This window comes from Salvia hispanica, chromosome 4 (assembly GCF_023119035.1).
Source record: "Salvia hispanica cultivar TCC Black 2014 chromosome 4, UniMelb_Shisp_WGS_1.0, whole genome shotgun sequence".
Lineage (NCBI taxonomy): Eukaryota > Viridiplantae > Streptophyta > Magnoliopsida > Lamiales > Lamiaceae > Salvia > Salvia hispanica.
Window position 1 is genome coordinate 37,823,481 of NC_062968.1, and position 20,622 is coordinate 37,844,102.

Below are 20,622 nucleotides of genomic sequence, written 5' to 3' on the forward strand. Positions count from 1 at the left end.
GTTTGATGTGTTAGACGTAAAGTTGCTTCTGGATAATTATATACTTAAAAGATGGACAAGGGGAAATAGAAATGGTGTAGTGCACGACTATGTAGGCAATGAAGTTGAAGAAAATTATAAATTGCAAAGTGTTGAGCGGTATAGAAGACTATGTCAAATGCTTATAAGGTTGGATAATGAAGCTTTTGTTCACCAATCAACCTTCTCCTTAGTGCATGAAACAATGTATGTTCTCTATAAAAAGGTAATGGAAATGCGTTCAACAAAAGATGACCAAGAAAATAGGAACAATGCGAAAGTTTCCTCAGCTATCTCTCCTATGATAGTATCAAAAGGATTCAAGAAAAAGGTTGGTTCAAAAGGTTCGAAATGATCGAAGAGCTAGGTAGAACTTCAACCAAAACGAAAGAAACCAAATCATAAAGTACAAGGGAGTAGAATTATAATACTGTATTTTAGAAATGAAAAATCAGAGAATGACTTATTGTTCTATGGATGTATGTATCTCATTTCCCAAACCATATATTGCATATTTTAAAAATTAATTTGGAAATAAATATTATAATCGAACATGGAATCACGATATTTTACTATTATTTTGTTTTTATATAAATCGGTATCACACTTTTTCATAAAAATAGTGTTGTGCAAGTTGTTGTGTTTTTTCTGAATAGATGATATTATATTATTTTGTTATTTGGAGAAATGAGAGAAAACTTATCAAACAAATATTGTAGGAATTGGGCACACTTTTTAAAGCAGTTGGTATGCATTACCTGGAATATTTGGTCTTAACCGCAAGCATACATACCCACTGCCTTATACGAATTAACCAAATACAATTCTATTCACTAACAAATCTGATTCATTTGTTTAGTTTATAATTAGATTTGTATTCATAACCTCATATTTCTTGTTTTTATTACATTGATTTAGTTTCCATATTCAAGAAAGAGAAAAAGAGGGAAAGAGAGTTTTCACATAGATGAATATCGTTAAATGAAAACGTGAAATCAACTTTGTCAATTGAATTGTGAATCTGAAAAACGACGTCGTTTTGCCGACCGAAACGCAGCGGTTTAACCACAGCGATGAGTGTTGGGATTTCTCCAAATTAGGGGATCCTTTCCTAGTACCAGTATTCATTATGTGATTTAAAGTAAAAAATAATGTGGTTGATACTTAAAAATCTTTGGCAAAAACAAAAGCCTTATTACTAACACATACTTATATGATTGAATAGACGCACAACATATATATCAAAATACTTATTCCACAGTATAAAAAATAAAGTAACAAATCATGCATCCAATAAATAAATACATAATTATGAATAGTTATTATTTATTTAATTACTAAAAGTTAACATGTTAACAGTAAAATGATAGTTCATACTTTGTAAATAACAGGGAGCCGTTTGGTATGCCGAATTAGCCAAGATTGTATCTCATAGACTCTCTAATAACATGTTCGGTTGTTGAGATTCAAGAAAATCTCGGCCCGTAAGGCCTGCATCAGCCCATCTTAGCCGCTGTATTTGCATTGTTTAAGTGAGACTATGAATCAGACCACCCCCTTGTGTCTATTTTAATCGTACTACTCTCTCTTCTCTCTTTACCCCCCCCTCCTTTCTATCCTTCTCTACAATCTATAATTTTTTATTGAAAGAATAATTGATTATAATTTTTTTGGTGAGATTGTTGATGCTGGTTTTTGGAGAGAATTAGATTTTCAAGATGCCATTCATATATTTTTTGGAATTTGATTAATTAATAAACCATTAGTGGAAATCAGTAGATTTGGGCAGAGTTCTTTAAAGAAGGACAAGAAATTAAAGGGTTATTTTGGATGGGGTGGTTAAGAATACCAATTAAATAAGTAAGTTCAAATTCCAAAAAGTTAAGTAATTTAAATATCTTTATGCTGTGAATGATAGTATGTCGATATTTTATATATAAAAAAATCATTAATTCTAATTTGTAGGGAAGTTTTTTTAGTCTATATTAATAATTTTAATTATTTATAATTTATTATAAATTAATTTAATTTTAAATTTCATCAAAATTAACACTATTAAGATTATTTGCTTGGTTTACTTATTTGTTTTTGTCAGTTCAATTAAATTACTTATAATTTATTTCATTTAATTTTTTTTATATTTAATTTTATTGAAATTAACATCATGAGAATTTTAATTATATTTTCTCTGATTGTTTTTAGCTTAATTTTGTTCCATACATTAAAAAATGAAAGTTAAAATAAAATTAATTATTTTTATAGTTTTAATTAAAAATAATCATTACAATTAATCGTATCCTACAAACACTTATTTAAAATTATCTTTGATACAGGCTAGGTAACCAAACATATCATCTAATCCAGTACTAATTTTATTTTATCCTAGATAAAGCCCATCTTGAGGTATCTCATATTATATATCTCATGATTATTTAATCTAACCAACCAAACAGGATCTAGGAGCAGTACTATCAACCTCATTGTTACAAACAACTCCTTTCGTCCCATAAAATTATGTGCACTTTTCATTTTCGTCCGTCCCACAAAAATATGTGCATTCCATTTTTAGAAAATTATATCAATTTAATAATATAGGTGTCACTATCTTCTAATACTATTTTACCATTTCTTCTCCTCTCTTACTTTAAATATACCATCCTCCTCATCTCTCTTACTTTACCAATTTTGTCTTAATTCTCGTGTCATATCCATTGCCCATATTTTTATGGGACGGTGGGAGTAAAATATTCTGAACCTCACAGCTCGTCACTCTTGACACCACAACATGTTGGAGTTATGGTGAACCATGCACAAAGGAAGGCTTGCATACAAAACTAAATCATATAAAAATCTATTTAACCGATTATGAAATCTCGCATGCTAAACAAAACTACCAAACTGATTTTTTAAAAAAAGAATCAACGATTGCGTGTTCCTTCTCTACATGGATATCTTTAGAACTCAACCATGAATCTTTTGAATGTTTCCCGCACTTCAGTTTTAATCTTAGGATGAACTAAACTTATCAAATTGTATAGGTTTTAAATAGAGAAGATACATAATTTCTACATAAAGTAGGAAACAAAATTCGGCCAACTACGACGAAAATAATGAGAGACTTGTGTCTCCGTCTCTCATCTATTCACCAATTTATATAATTTTGTTGGTTTCAGATCAGGGTGTTGGGGTTTGCAGCGGAAAGAACTATCCAGATAGATTATATGATTCACATTTAAACGTGTACATCATGATTTCATGCTTGAACAATAAATTCATAAATATATAATCACATATTCAATTCAATATATATTCAATTAATTCACTCAATCTTATATCAATTCAATATATGTTATTTATACATTAAATGTACAACATGAATTCAAGGAATTGAATTTAATCACCATCTAACTTCAATTTATGACTTGATCTATCCCTTTAACTCGTTGTGTATCGTTTTGTGGGCAAAGCTCATCAACACCTTAAAGACTGGACACGAATTGATGACAGACGAACCCTAGGACTGAAAACTCTAATTTTCCAAAATCTCAAACTTTACATGGAGAAATCATTTTAATAGAGTCTGGAATGACCGTGAATTTCGTTATGTGTCTTCTATGCTTGTCCCATTTCATATTGAGTGGTATTATGGGTCAGATCAGGGTTCTATGAAGGATTGGATTCAGGTCATAGATTAACAAAGTATAATCACCGAAACCTCATATTTCATTAAATAGCACGGAAGACTTTTCACTTAGATCTGCCCAATGTAATACCATACCGACTTCGTTCATTTCCTAAAGCAATGAAATTTTCGGAATAACGTCGCAACATTTCACGATAGGTAGCCAAGGCTTATTTGTGTTAAGATTTTGTTTTTCTTCTGCAAGAACTGACTTAGTTACATACTCTCACAAAATGTAAATCAAAACATTTTATAAATGCATAAACAAAACACATTGTAACAAAATATTAATTTTTCATAAATATGAAAAACGGGATAAAAGAGTTATTACATATACAAGCATACGAAAGATTAAGAAAACATAATCACCGAGAAACAATAATCTTTGAGACCTCATTTTTCATTAAATAACAAGAAATACTCATTTCACTGTTAGACCCATTAAGTAGCATACCACGCCACATATAGACTAACATTGCAACATTTCGCGACAGGTAGCCAAAACTTATATAGGTTGTGAAATACCCTCTCCGTACACCATTAGGAGTCATAGTTTACCATTTTAGTTGGTCCGCCATTATGAGTCTCGATTCACTTTTACTATAATGGTAGGTAGATCTCACTTTCTACTTACTCATTCTACTCGCATTCTATTATAAAACTGATACAGTATATAAAAATCGTCCACTCATATTTCACTATAGTTTCTCAACCATTTTCTTTTACATTTCTTAAAAATCGTGTCAAACTTAAATGAGATTTTTAATGGCTGACAGAGGAAGTACAATTTATCTTCTGCAAAGCTTAGCAAAAAAGGACTGTTTTACCTACAGTGACCAATCTACTAAGCAGAAGAATTAAACTTGTTTGCTTATAATACATTTAAATGCTCTTATAAATGCATAAACAAACACAATGTAATAAAGTCACTTCTCGATATCAGCAAGAAGATCAATATTCACATGACTATCATTTGGTCTCCAATAACCCATCTAAGTAAATGCAAAATGGTCTGAAATTCATTCATGTTTTAGTTAATCTCAACATTTTGCAGTTACTCAATTTATGAAGAGTTCATAATACTACAGTTTTTTTCACTAAATGACATCTCTATAATCAATTGACTGGATACATGCATAATGTTTCTTTACTTGTTTTATATTGCAAGTAGAATTAACTCTATTTGTCCCACAAAGATATGTATTTTTGATTAGATACGCATTTTAATGCACAATTGTTAAAATAAGAAAGAGATAGAAAGAAAAAAATAATTAAAATAATGTTAGTGTAGAATGAGTCCCACCTTAAGAAAATAAATTCTAAAATTAGAAAGTGCATACTCTTATGAGAGAGACTAAAAAAGAAATAGAATATATACTTTTATTAGACGAAGGCATTATGAAAATCTTGAAGCGAGAATGAGGGACTGAAAGGGAGTACATAACTTGACATGAGGAATTTCGTTATAGATTAGGGACCATTCTGTAGTTTCCAGAAATATTGTGGACTAAATTGTAATATTTAAAATATTGAGGGGCTGGGCTGCAATTCTGGAAAACCCTCTTTCTTTATTCTTTCCTCGCGCGATTCTGATTCAGAATTCTCCACAGCCCCTTTCCTCTCCTCTTCTCTCCCTCCGTCGGAAACCAGCCGCCTGCCGTGGCCCAGCCACCGTCTCCACCTGCGTGGACCAGCCACCGTCGCCGTGTGACGGGAACTAGCCACAGTCGCCGCCTGCTGGGGACAAGATACCGTCGCCGCCTGACGGACTGGCCGACGCCTTTCCAGCGGTCTCTCCCTCTCCGTCACCGGTGGAATTTCCTCCGAACTCAACAATATTATCTTCTGTGAAGTCGTCAGTGGCATTCTCTTCTCGGAAATTGGCAATCTCGGCAGCCTTCTCTTCTCCAAAATTGGTTCCCTCCATGGATTCCAGCAACATTCTCTATGCCATCTTCAACCGGTAAGAATTATCTGGTTTGGTGTATTTATTTTCCTTGTATTTGGAGATTACGTTTCAAATTTTTTCAACTGGGATTTTAAGCGTTTGGATTTGGTTTCCCTCTGTTGTTGGGTTTATACTCTTATCTCAGCCAGTACTTTGTTTTCTCATTCTCTTTGTACTTTATTCTTTTCCTACTTTATTATTTACTTCTCCATAATCTAATTCACTAAACACTACTATCAAAATTCCTATGCCAAAATAGAAAGTCTCACTTAGGGCTTAGGCTGGGACAGAGGGAGTACGTATCAATCTAATTTCCAATTTATTCCTCTCATTTCTTCCGCAATTTGTTTCAGTGTTTGACAATGCATGCATGCTCTACCTGCAGTTGTTAAAATGGCGAAGGCTAAAAAGGCAAAGAACGAAGAGCAGAGAGATGGAGATAATAGTAATTCGGAGGCAGTTGTCAAGCATCAGAAGCTCTGTCTGTCCATTGACATGGACCGCCGCCGAATCTATGGGTCTTTTTCTTGATTTTGAACTCTTTTGTTGTTGAATTTCGTTGGGTCCTTAGGTAGCTTGATTGGCATCTGATTCAGATTTAGTCCGGAAGTCGCACTGTACTTTCTCCTTGAAGTTATTTTTTTTCTTATGAAAGAGAAAAAAATGCGAACTGAGTCAAAATTTTAAAACGAAAAAGATTGTAACCTTTTTCTTTGTGTTATGAAATCTGCAAATTCAGGTACACAGAACTTCAAATAGCCATACCGGACAATGGAATAGTGGGTTTGCATGCTGATAATTTGGCAATTGAAAAGGTTACAGTTGATGGAGAGCCAGCGATGTTTGAAGTCTTCCCTCACTATCAGCGTCTGGACCCAAAGGATAGATGGTCTGTTGTTTCCTCAGCCACTTCAGCTGCTAAAGCCTCCGGGTCTGTTTACCGGTCAGCCCTCGAGATCGAATTACTTCCAAATTTACTGATAATGTGTAGCAAGACCACTAAAATGGACAACAATCAAGAAGAATATATCCAGGTGGACAATGGTGAACCAAATTTGGCTGATGCTAACAGGTTTCAGAATTTTAATTCATCTGCTGCTCTTGCTTTTTATATAGATGCTCTGTTCCATAACTTCTAACTCTTTGATATGTGCATATGATCAAAGTTCTATGCATGCCATGTGATGTGATCCTAGTGTTATCACAGTCCCATCCCTAGTGCTTTCTGATATATACTTGTAACGAGGCAAAATAATAGATGAGATTCATGATAAATGTTTACTCATAAAGTTCTAAAAGGCATATATATTACTCTTTACATTATACGTTCAAGATACTTGGTTCCATATAGATGCTTAATAGTATCACCATATTGCATCAGGTAGATAGAAATATCAACTTATGTGGGAAATTGGTGCAACTGAATTCAACTTGTGCTGTCCAGAGTCTAATTTGGGCACTGACTTTATAAGACATTCAATCTGTTTTTAGCCTTTTAGGTTAACAATTTTCATGTGTGAATGAGCCGGTTTCTTATAAATATTTCTCTCTGTCTCCACTTCATGCAAACAGTTCTAGTTTTGTGTTCAAGTACATTGTTATGTTCTTGTTCTAATAGTCTTATGTGATTTTGCTGCTTCTTACTTATCATCTAGACTGGATCAGAATGTGAAACTTGTGCGCATAGAATATTGGGTTGAAAAAGCAGAGACAGGAGTACATTTTAATGGCAATGTTTTACATACAAATAACCAGTTGAGACGTGCACGGTGCTGGTTTCCTTGTTTGGATGAGAGTTTGCAGTGTTGCTGGTATGTGCAAGGCAGCCAAGGCTAGAAATACTTGCCAGCTTAAATAATTTCAATAAAATGCATTCTAATGCTAACAATAAATTATTCTGTATTTTGTTCAGTTATGACCTTGAATTTACGGTGGCCAGTGATCTTGTTGCAGTTAGCTCCGGAACGTTACTTCATCAGGTAAAGGATAAAACTATAAATATTGAGGCAAAAAATTCAAAGAACTACACATATTTCCTACTTCCATTTGAAGCTAGATATATAAAAGGATGTTAATTACTGCTACTAATTTGTTGCTGGATAATTTTAAATTGAATTGTTCTTTTCATTTATCTTGCTGTTGAGCTTCAGCTGTCGTGTGTTAACATATGGCAAAATGGGTAAGCCGGAGACATCTCTACGTCCCAAATGAAGGATCTTTATACGTACCTGCTAAGATTTCTGTCTATCTCTTTATATGCGAGATGTGACAATCCTACCATTGAGCTTCTTATTACTGGTGATCATAGCTGTTCTGCTATATGGACTGGCATATTAGATGTTTAATTTAGTTGTTCAACATGAAAATTTTAAGATCTTGCTTGATGAAGACTGCCGGAACAGGAATGGTTGTCTTGGGATCTTTGGGAATTATGACATAGAAAAAGTGTCTGCCTTTAGCATTTGACCCTACATTTAACTTGTAAACTCTGAGATTGTGTTTGAACTCTGTTTTTATTTATATGGCATTGCTTAGTTTATGGAAGTGCATTTCATATTGAGATGTAGATTATAGAGAATAGAGATATAATCTCGATGATCTAGTAGTTCTTCCTCCTTGTTTGAGTGAAAAAACTTCTTTCGCCACTCGCTTATAATCCTTGAAATGCTTTATGCTTTCACAGAGACACAATATTTGCTTTTGTTTGATTAGTCACTGATGAATCTTCTCTTGTAGGTGTTGACCAAGGATGATCCACCACAGAAGACATATATTTATAAACTAGATGTTCCTGTAGCTGCTCAGTGGATTTCTCTGACAGTTGCACCATTTGAAGTTCTTCCTGACCGACATCGTGGGTTGCTCTCATACTTTTGTTTACCTTCTAACTTGTCAAAGCTGCGGAATACAATGGTGTTTTTCCACAATGCTTTCAGGTATTGCCCTATACTGGTCTTCGTTGTATTGATTGCGGCCCCTCAATCATATAACCAGTATTTGAAATTCATTTATCTCGCCAGAGTTTGATTGGCCAATTTAAAATAATGTTAGTGTATTAGGCACTTGTATTTTCAGTCAATGTTATCTCATCCAATATTAATTTTCTTGGTACTTTTCACCAGCCACTATGAGGATTACCTATCTGCATCATTTCCATTAGGATCATACACACAAGTTTTCATTGCTCCTGAGATGACAGTATCCTTATGGAGTTCAGGAGCTTCCACGAGCATCTTCAGTTCTCATCTTCTGTTTGATGAGAAACTCATTGATCAGGTATGCTTATGAAATGGTTTCCTTGTAAGCTGCAAGTAATTTATATAATTTTGACCATCCCGTCATTTTGTTATTAGACCTTTTCTAGCTAATGAAATCAAAGCAAAGCCACTCTGATCAATTTTTCCCTTATTATTTCTGTTTCCGGTGATGGGTCTTCTCCGCAGACTATAGAGACAAGGATTAAACTTGCTTATGCTCTTGCCAGACAGTGGTTTGGAGTATATATCACCCCTGAAGCTCCAAATGACGGTGATATACTAATTCAGATATTTGTACCAACAACTATGGAAAAATCTCAATCTGATATGGTTGCTGTAATATTTCTGTCAGAGTGGTTGGTGGATGGTCTTGCTGGGTTTCTCACTGATTCTTTTATTAAGAGGTTTTTGGGAAACAATGAAGCGCGCTTTAGAAGATACAAGGTTCAATGATTCTTCAATACCCCTTATTCTTAATATGATTTCAAAATGGCTGATTATGTGTTGCTATGATGGGGAACCACTTACTTTAGAAGTAATGAAGCACTGGAACTCGGAATGCTTCTTTTGTTTTAAAAGTGCTGATTTTATAAATTGACCAAGAGAAATGCCTATTGACACCTGAACTCCCCCGACAGGCTAATGACGTTTACATGAAAGGGTATCTGTACCCATAACTAATTGTTGAAATACAAGTGATTACATGGTAACTATCTAATGAACACGCAATTTCCATATGTTTTATATTCCTAAATATCTGATGGTGATTTTGAATATTTGAGCCATATGTTACCCATGCTGGTAATTTATTTGGACTTGAAATTAGCATCATTCTGAGATTAATTCATTTCAAAATATTTGATTCCTGAAAATTACTTCATTGAACCCACATGACTTATTTCACAGATAACTTTTGCCAAATCTTTCTTTACTCCTGGCTGTGGTCATACTTCTAAGATATTGTGATGCATGCGTAAGACAAGGCCGGTGATTGTTCTTTTAGCATATTGCTTGCGAAAAAAGTAAAGACTAGATTTGCTCTGTCTTGTGTTAATCATTACTCATTATCCAATCATTACCCAACAATTTATACGATGAAGGGAGTGATTGACAGCTTCATTAACTTTGGAGATAATATATTTCTCTTTATATAAATATAAATTCCACTGTCAAACTACCACAGAATGTATACACTGTGTATTAAATTGGCCAATTAACAATATAATATTGCAGGCCAATTGTGCTGTTTGCCAAGCAGATGATAGTGGCGCTACTTCCTTAAGTTCCAGTGCTGCTTCCAAGGATTTGTATGGCACCCAGAGCATTGGTTTTTATGGAAAAATAAGATCATGGAAATCTGTAAGTCCTATTTGATCAGTTAAGAGAGATTTTCCATTTAACATGTCATGCTTTTGGCTTAACTCTCTTTCTTTATTGTAGATAGCTATCCTTCAAATGTTGGAGAAGCAGATGGGTCCAGAGTCCTTCCGTAAAGTAAGAACCTGGAATCTTGAAATTAGATATATGAAGCTCTGTCCCAGTAATTTCATGTTTGTGCTCTTTAGATTTAGTTCTGTTCAGCAATGCTTTCAATATGCACACTGACACACTTACAGAGACAAACATTCCTTCATTGTAGCATAGTACCATCTCTTATGATAGGGCATTGATACTATCTATCTTCTCAAAGCCACAAGTTTTGCTTGTGAATTTAGATGCTAGGGTCATTGGTTACTCTCAGATAACTACATCTTAACCAGTTCTATAAACCCCAAGATCTGGTCTTCTTCTTGAGCATATAGCCTTTCTTTATGTTCGTGAGTTTATGATAGTCTTCTCCATCCACAGATTCTGCAGAATATTGTTTTGAGGGCTCGAGATGGTAACCGTTCTTTGAGAACACTGAGCACTAAAGAGGTAACTTTGTAGGTTTTTAATTCTTATGTTATCGCTTTATTTATTTTCATGATCATTGCATTCAGTCATCGGATGGTGTAAGTAATTTATCTAGCGTAATATAATTCTTACCCTGGAGCACATGACTTCAAGGTTTAGTTTTCCTCCTATCCTCAATGCTGACCTAAATACCCAGTCTTAGAGTAACAAAATGTTTGTGCATCTTCCAGTGGATAGATGTTATGAAGCTGGAGAATAATTTCTAGCAAGCTGTTTGTTCTCTAGCTTAAAAGGTTTCCCATCCAGTGTACTTTTCAGGATGTCTACTCTTATTTGAATACTCAGCTTCTGTTTTTCTTTCCTAGCAAACATCTATCATATTAGTTAGTATATGAAAGCTCCAGATATCCTTTCATGGCATCTGCAGTAAAAAATTTAGAACCAAATATTTATTCTTTTGATTTAAGAATGGAGGCAAAACAATATTTGCTTTTGCAAGACTTATTTCCTCTCCTTCATCTTGAACATCTGTCTTTTTCTTTGCATGAACTCCCTCCGTCTGCGATCAAATGTCTCAGTTTTCCTTTTTCGTCCCCCCGCCAATAAATATCCCATTTCACTTTTACTATTTTTTGCAAATGGATCCCACATTCCACTCACATTTTATCATAAAACCAATATGTGAAGTAGGATCCCCATCCACTAACTTTTTTGCCACTTTCTTTACAAAGTCAAATAATTTCTTAAAAACCTGAGACGGTAAAAAATGGGACATTTATTGCTAGACAGAGGGAGTGTGTTTTTAGTTACTGTTTGTACTGCATAATAGCACTTGTAGCAGAATACTTGTGATTTGCCGACTACAACTCATTGTTACTAATGCATATTATATTATGGTGGAAGTCTGTGGCTAGCTTTCATCAATGTCACGCATCTCTCTTTCATCTTTCTTAACGTCACTTGTATATATGATTAACTTCTTGGGATCTTATTGTGCTATTGTTGATAACGTTTTATTTTTTTACATTGTTTGATGGCAGTTCCGTCACTTTGCTAATAAAATTGGAAATCTTGAGCGGCCATTTCTTAAAGAGTTCTTTCCTCGCTGGGTTGGATCTTGTGGTTGTCCAGTGCTGAAGTATGATTCTTGCTGTATATATTCTGTGTTGATTGTATTTTGTGTGTTACTAATAGCTTTTCTCTTAACTTCCCTTCATTCCACTTAGGATGGGATTTTCCTATAACAAAAGAAAGAATATGATTGAATTAGCTGTTCTGCGGGGATGTACTTCTAGACCTGATTCTTGGGTAGGCGTTGATAATATCAACCATGATTCTGAAAATCGAGATGGCGTAGTTGGGTGGCCAGGGATGATGAGTATACGGGTGCATGAGCTGGATGGCATGTATGACCATCCTTTCCTGCCCATGGCTGGTGAACCGTGGCAGTTGCTGGAGATTCAGTGTCACTCTAAACTTGCTTCAAAGCGCTTCCAAAAAACCAAGAAGGGCACTAAGGCTGATGGTTCTGATGACAATGGTGATGCTATGCCCATAACTGACGTGCGACCAAAGTACGTGTATTGGTATCTTATGCCTTTATGCAATCCTTTTTTAACCCAATCCTACTGTGTGATATAGCCTCTTTCTAAGATTGTCTTTTTATGGATTCAACAGTTCCGAGTCTCCCCTATTATGGCTACGCGCTGATCCAGAAATGGAATATCTTGCTGAAGTACATTTCAATCAACCTGTGCAAATGTGGGTGAGTGTAAAACTCAGATCAAAACTCTTACTTCGTAGTAAAACAAAGAAAAGTCAATAAATTTATACAAAAGTTCTTTGTAAAGCAATTGATTCCAAGTCTAATACTTCTAAAGGCATTCTTCTTTTATGGAAATCAATATTAATAGAGTTTTTATTAATGGAAAAACATTGATAACATTAAAGGTCTTTCAATGAAAATGGTTTACTTCTATATTCATATGCTCTATACATAAGAGTGTAAAGGGAGATTAAATACTTAAAGTAGACCTGAATCAATGTATGATAAAATCAATATACATTCCATTCGTGTATATCTATATATACCACTAAATTTCTAGTGCTGCAAATTTTTAACCATATGAAATTCCAACTTGATTAGCCTGCAACCCGAGTAGGGCCGACCTGGCACCCAATGGGTTGGCCCTACGAGCAAAGGGCAACTATTGCTTACTCTAATGACTTGTTCGCAATGTCATCAAAAGCACGCCAGGGCGCTCGGCGCACGTGGCTCGACTAGAATCACCCAAATAACCGGAGCACGTACCGAAAAGGAAATGCTTCGCTTTGAATGGGATAGAGGCAGTTTAGTACTCTCCTTCTGGCCCAACTAAGTTGAGACATTTCTTTTGGGTACGGTGATTAAGAAATTGTTTTAAGGTTAAATGAGGATAAAATAAAATAGGAGAGGGAAAGTAGGAGAGAACATAGAGTGAAGTAGGAGAATGAATAAAGTAAGGGTTATTATAAGTTTTGTTTTTTGCAAAAAAAGGAAATGACTCAACTTAGTTGGGTCATCGCAGAATGGAATACGTCTTAACTTAGTTGGGACATAGCGGAAAGGAATACGACTCAACTTAGTTGGAACGAAGACAATATTAGTTAAACGAATTGGAAATTCAAGTTTACTACTACCTCCGCCCCTGAAAATTTGTCCCATTTTTCCATTTCCGTCCGTCCCCCAAAATTTGTCCCATTTCACTTTTACCATTTTTGGCAGTGACCCCATATTCCACTAACTCATTCCTACTCACATTTTATTAAAAAACTAATATATAAAAGTAGGACCCACGATCTACTAACTTTTTCATCTCACTTTCCATTACATTTCTTAAAACCCGTGCCGGGTCAAAGTGGGACAAATTTTGGGGGACGGAGGTAGTATAAGAAATATTATGAATTCTAAAACATAAATAAAAAATGGTTTATGTTAAAATTTTACAAGTTTACCAAATGTCATTCTTATCCAGTGTCATAGTTATTTTTAGCAATTTTTATACTACTAGTAGTATTTAATCGTGTTTGAGTTTGTATATTCCAAAATTCTCCCAATTAAACATTTTATAATTATGGGTGATTTTTCTCATCATGCATCCCGTTTGAACTTCTTTTTAAAATGTATAGACGTTGAATTTTATGATGTCATATGATTTAGTATATATTTAATTATTGTGCATGTATATACATTATAAATATATCATCCTTAAAAATACAACTTATGGTGATAATTTTCATCTGTAACTTTTTGCCCTATAGGGTGAGTTAACCTGAAACCGGACTGTTTAGGGCCAGGGTTGGAAAGTTGTAAGTTGTAACCTGATAAAATTTCAACCCGAATAGCCCGCAATCCGAGTAGGGTTGACCCTAAACTCTAGTGGGTCGGTTCGGTTGACATCCCTTGCCATAATTAGTACTTGTGTCACTTTGTATGAACACGATGGAGACTAGATCATCATTTAATATTGAGAAATGACAAGGTATCAATTATAAGAAATGTAAATCAGTTGAAAGAAAATTGGAATAAGCCTGTAATCATTCTGTGATATTTCTCTGTTGCAGGACCTTAATGCTGTTTTATTTGCTGCAGATAAATCAATTGGAGAGGGATAAGGATGTTGTCGCTCAGGCACAAGCTATAGAAGTATTAGAAGCATTACCACAACTTTCCTTTTCTGTTGTTAATGCTCTATATAATTTTCTCTGTGACTCCAAGGTCTTTATCCTTGTACCCCACTTCCATCTCTATTTTAGTCTAATCCTTATCTATGTCTGCTCAACGGTCGTTTTATTTCTCATTTAGGCTTTCTGGAGAGTTCGCATACAGGCTGCATTTGCATTGGCTGCTACTACAAGTGAGGTATTATTAATGCCATTTCTACTCTGTGAAAACATTGAATTTATGGACCATTTCTATGTATTGAACATGTATATGTCTAAACTTTTGAGATCAATGACTGTCAATTTGCTTTTGCATGTCTTATGGTTGTGCATATAACATTAGTGGACTCCTATCAAATTTTTTTCCAGTGTCCTTATTTTCAATCTGTGCTTGTTGGAATAAGCTATTTTCTCATATGCTCCGTGTCAACTTCTATTGTTCCATTTGTAATGGAGAACATGATAAATGCGGTGCTCTTGCTCTAAGTAATTATTTTGTGACATTGAATTAAAATAACATTGATCATTCTTGTCACTGTTATTCTCTGTCAAGTAATGTAACTTGTCACATTGCCATTCTGATAATTGGTTTTCTTTTATTATTTTTTGCTTTATTGTCTAATCAGGACACTGACTGGACTGGCTTGCTTCATCTGATAAACTTCTATAAAAGTCGTAGATTTGATCCTAAGATCAATCTTCCCAGGTATATTCTTTAGGTTATATCAGGAATTCAAGTAAATTATTCAATTACCTGATCAAATTGTTAATTGCATGCTCTTTTTTTTTAATAGGCCAAATGACTTTCATGATTTTCAGGAGTACTTTGTACTTGAGGTAATGCACTGAGGTAGGCTGTGATGTTATTCAGATGAAGACTGTAGCACTGAATTTTATAGTAGATTAGTCTTTTGTGCAACTAAAGTGAGAATTTATTTAAGTCTCCATTTTAAATATATATTTTGCCTCTATATGAACTCTTATAGTCCATTTTACACTACCTTTATATCCATGTTCTTTGCTTCTCTGTATGATTCTTGCAAGTTAACTTGCACAGAGTACTCTTACAATCTAACATCTAGCCTGCTTATGTTAAACTTTCAAGATCGGTCTATTCCAGTCCTCCATATCATTGTTGATCACTTGATCTTCGTATATTTTTTTGCATCCTGATCAAGTTTCAAATACATTAGGCATGGTTACAAAAATAAATTTAGGGCTTACCTATTTACCCACCCTCTGTTACTTATATGGTTCCATTGTATGGGACAATTTATAAGTATCAGTAATTGAGGGTTTTGTTGTTGCCCCTTAATTATGTCTATATTTCAATCATGGTTCTGTAAATGTCTCTATCAGATGAAGAATTATCTATAATACCTAGGGGTGCCTGTTGAGGCCAATCTATCCACCTCTTCTTTTTGGAAAATATATTTAAGCCCTTCTTTTTTTTTTCTCACTTCTGTAAATCTTTCATGTGTTTTCTGCTTGCATATTAACTTGATGCTGACTCCTCAGTGGAGCAATATTGTTTCTTCTCAGGGTTATATATCCGAGTCTGATTTTATCTTGCCGAAGAACTATTGAACTCATATTTCTATTGAATTGAAGAAAATCTCCAACTAATCAATAAATGAAGAAAACCAAGATCGCCTTATATTCCAATACAAATAATGCTGACTACATTTCAATATCCAATAAAACTCCTACTTATTTTTCAGGCAATACCACATGCAATAGCTATGGTCAGATCTTCAGACAAGAAGAGCCCCAGAGAAGCTGTTGAGTTTATTTTGCAACTTCTGAAGGTAACACTGTCAACAATATGCACAAGACTACTTTACTAGAAAATCTGAACATTTGAGATGCCTATGTGGACTGGGTGTGTGAATAACGTACTTTTATGAAAGTATATGGTTGTAAACTGGGAGAACTGTAAGATGGTTTTGGATTTTTGTGATTTTGATGATGAAATCAATGGCGGCTGCCTTGAGTTTATGCTGATTGTTCCAATTAGAATGCTTTTTCCTGATTTTTGTTCCGGTTGTAGTACAATGATAACAGTGGGAACACATACTCGGATGTTTTCTTGGTAGCTGCATTAGTCCAGTCTGTTGGAGAACTTGAATTTGGACAACAGGTATATGATCTGATTCACATCAGTAATGTTGCTTTTCTTATTGGAAATTTGGTTTTATTTTTCCACCATCTATGTTAATTTGTTCTGTAGTACTCTACAGTCTGTCATCTGTATCTTTGTAATGCTGTTAATAACTAATTTAAGAGGGATGGGCAATACTTTGACTTATCTGCTTGATCTTGTACAGAGTGTCATCTATTTACCCTCTTTGCTGAAGCGTCTTGATCGTCTCTTGCAATTCGACAGGTACTAATTATGTTTGTTGGTTGCAAGATACCAGTCCCTTTTTATTTATTTATTTAAGGATTGTGCTAGAAGCCTAAACCCCTTCGTTTTTAATTTGAATAACACATTATTTGTTATAGACTGAATAGTGCATGATATATGAATATTCGGAGATTTCAAACAACAGGTTGATGCCAAGTCACAATGGGATTTTGACAATCTGTTGTATCCAATCACTTACTCAAATGGCACTCAAACTATCAGAATTTGTTCCTCTTGTAAGTTTTTCCCTGCTATTTGAAAACTTACCCTGCTATTTGATGTGTGCTTGATTGATTCATTGCTAACATGGCGTCACTGACTCATGCAGGAAAATGTTGTGGAACTAATTAAACCATATCGAATATCAAAGATGTGGGAAATTCGAATTGCTGCAAGCAGAGGCCTAATTGAACTTGAATTTCAGTGTAATGGAATAGATGCGGCACTGAAACTGTTCATTGAATACCTTAACGACGAGACATCTCTACGAGGTTCATGTTTTCTTTGGTTCTGTATCCTGTGATTCTCTTGTTGTTTGCATCATCTATTCTATTCCTTATTTGACATTAGAGATTTTCGTCCTTGTGTTGTCATAATCACATGCATTAATGTTGGTTGATTTTGTTTATGTTCGTGTTCGTCAGGTGTGCATGGTAAGCATTCTGAATCTGCTCATATTAATTTTTACAGGACAAACCAAATTAGGTATCTGTGCTTTGCGCATATCGCAGATGATTAGTCAATCCAATGGTGACAAAGGTGTAAAGATCGACACACTTGTTACGCTCTTGCACTTACTTGAAAGTCGTCTGGCCTTTAACAATACTATGCTTCGTCACTACGTCTTCTGCATTCTGCACGTTCTTGCCAAAAGGTGGTCAAACTTGTATTCTATTCTATTACAACAATGAATTAAATCTGGTATTTTGCTATTTAAAGCTCTTTATAGCTGACACATGTTGATTGCTAGAACTGGTGAATGCCTACTATTTCAAGTACTTTAAAAGAACTCACCGACGGAGCATAATGAATAGGAAAAAATAGGGTTTATCTCTGAAAATGCCTAAAAATTAGGTAACAGCCATATGATCTCGCTGGTTAGGTGAGTATTATAAAACCTGCAGTATCAGCAAAGAATCAATTGGTTAAGGGCATTCATTGCCTTAATTTCTTGTTTAGTGGAACACTGGTCGAGATGACCCTTTTCACTGCATCATCATAAATAATGACAGCGGCCAATAGCCTAATTGCTTGGACTCTATCAATTAGATGAAATGTTTGAACATGGCTGTCATATTGTGATTTATTTTCATGAAGGAAAGTGAGAACATCAATTACATGTTTATCATCCGCTGTTAATTTTCTACACTTTTGAAACAAGAAATCATTACGTGAGAATCTTTGAGGAGTTGTATATTTATCTTGAAAATATCAGTCCTCTCTGTGAATACGAATAGTAATGTTTAAGTTATTCAAAAGCAATTACTATTCTCCAATTTGCGGAGGGGAACCCGTGGGCCTCTATTTAGTTATAGAAAATGGGTAGCTGAAAAAAACATCTATCAGCATCAAACCTTGAAGCCGTTTAAGCTATTTTATATGAGCTCTACACAAATGAATAGTTGTTTGATGATTGATTAGTTGTTGTTGATTACTCATTACTGATATGATATCTTATATATTCAGGGCTCCAACACTTTACGGGGTTCCAAGAGACGAGACTCTCAAGATGGGACATACAAAGACGTGTAGCGAACTTAAGAGCATTTTTGCTGCCCTTATCAAGCAATCCAAGACTCCCGAGCCTTCATCTGCCTCTGATATGCCACTGAATCTGTTGGTTCCAGAAGGTTATACAGATGGAGAAACTTTTGTGGAAAAACATGAACAGATTACGGCAGTCCCAAATCCTTCACTCCATAATTCTGATGTTCAGGCTGTTAAGCAGACAGCAGATCCTCCTTCTGATGCTCCTGAACAGAGGAACTCAGTATTGCAGATTTCTGATGATGAACTCACAATGATGCCTACAATGCCCTTGCCCATTGAAGGTCTTCTGCCAATTGAGCAAGTTCCCTTGCCTATTGAAGGTCATCAGCCAGTTGAGCAAGTTACTAACTCTGTAGGCAACATTTTCATTGACTCAGAGGAAAACACCAACACCTTGATTGAAACTGAGGCGTTGGGAAAACCAGATACTTTCTTTGATAATGAGGCTTCCAAAAGAAGCGACATGTCACTTACCAATCATCAGGAAACTGAACCAGCTGGCCTTGTCCATCATGATAGTATGCCCACTGGAGATGCTACTCGTGGACCTGATACTGTTTCCATCAGTCGTGAGGTGAAGAAGCCAAAACTAAAGATAAGGGTCAGACAGTCTGCTGCATCTAGTCGGGCCGAAGATCCAGATAGAGCATCTAGTCGGGCCGAAGATCCTGTTAGGAGTAGAATCTTGAATGCTCAAGATGGAAACAACGATGCTGATCATGGAGCGAGCAGTTCAGTCTCTGTTGATGCGCCACATAGAAACTTTGGCGAAACTATCAGTACTGGAAATCACAACTTTGAGGATGCCAATTCATGCCATGATGTTGGTTCACGAGTGACAGCCAGTATAGGCCGTACTAAACCCACGACTGATGATGGAGAAGAACTTTCTAAGGAACTACAGTGTACTGCAGATTCTAGTAAAGTTTCTTTACCACTCACTTCGGATGATCATCGGTCTCCTGCCTCCACGAAGAAAAGTGATGGAGAGCAACAAGCAAGTGAGAACCATGTAACCGCTCTAGACTCCAGAAGGTACGATGGTGGAGGTAGTTCAGCTCCCACTGATCTCCAATCCCATGGTAAACACAAGGAAAAGAAGAAAGACAAGGATAAGGACAAGAAGCGAAAGAAGGATAGGCACCACGACGATCCTGAGCGCAAGGAACAGAAGCGCCAGAAAAAGGAGAAGAAGCGAAAGGAGAAGGAAATGGCGAAAATTCTCGCTGAAAAACCCAAAACTATGCCTCCGATACAAGAAAAGAGAGTAGAAGGTGTGGATCATCACCCTGCTGGAGTGGAGTCGGGGATTAAAAAAGAGCTGCCGGAAACTAGACAAGGTACAGTTGAGGGGGCAAAGGAAGTAAATAACAAGAGTAATGTCGAGCAACAAGGGGCGGGTATGAGCAGAAATGATGGGGGCTCAAGTTCAGCGCCGTCTCATAAAATTAAAATTAAGTTTAAGCGTAAACAATAACTTTGTAGATGCTGGAATCATTCATTTCCCCCTTTTTTCTAATGCAATTCTATCTAGATTTACAATGTATTGTTCTATTGTTTTGGCAAATTATAAACTGTAGTCATTTTAGACATTGACCACAAAAGTAACAGAACAGTTAAAGATTCTTCAAGTATTGCACGACTACACACTTAGTTTGTTAAATGGGTCGTCTGTAGTAACTAGTAACCTATGAAGTACAGACGATGTTATTGTACAGACCTATGCAGAGAATCAAATATGAAGACAAAATAAAAGATTTGGGAATAGCCAACTTTTCCTAATTACTTGATGCTAGAGTTTATGCATGTTTAACCAAGGCAAGATGCCTCATAGAAAAGGAAGATTACAATCTGTTTTCTATATATGAAAATTCTTGCTACTTTTGTAAGACAACAGAATGAATGAATACAATGGAACTTTTTCCAAGCATCAATACAATGT

The 20,622-nt window shown here is 35.4% G+C and overlaps 1 protein-coding gene across 1 annotated transcript; it reads left to right on the plus strand.

The window, feature by feature from the left end:
* Positions 1 to 5,313: 5,313 nt before the first annotated feature.
* On the plus strand, positions 5,314 to 20,222 carry LOC125219236 (transcription initiation factor TFIID subunit 2). Its single transcript, XM_048121150.1, has 26 exons — positions 5,314 to 5,663; positions 6,034 to 6,166; positions 6,388 to 6,720; positions 7,304 to 7,459; positions 7,561 to 7,627; positions 8,385 to 8,584; positions 8,771 to 8,924; positions 9,092 to 9,176; positions 9,258 to 9,349; positions 10,139 to 10,264; positions 10,346 to 10,399; positions 10,754 to 10,822; positions 11,842 to 11,939; positions 12,028 to 12,375; positions 12,479 to 12,566; positions 14,433 to 14,558; positions 14,646 to 14,702; positions 15,130 to 15,209; positions 15,298 to 15,340; positions 16,225 to 16,311; positions 16,554 to 16,643; positions 16,831 to 16,889; positions 17,056 to 17,146; positions 17,239 to 17,401; positions 17,601 to 17,784; positions 18,597 to 20,222. The coding sequence occupies exons 1-26, from the start codon at positions 5,648 to 5,650 to the stop codon at positions 20,155 to 20,157; spliced, it is 4,560 nt and encodes a 1,519-aa protein (XP_047977107.1). The 5' UTR covers positions 5,314 to 5,647; the 3' UTR covers positions 20,158 to 20,222.
* The last annotated feature ends 400 nt before the right edge of the window (positions 20,223 to 20,622 follow it).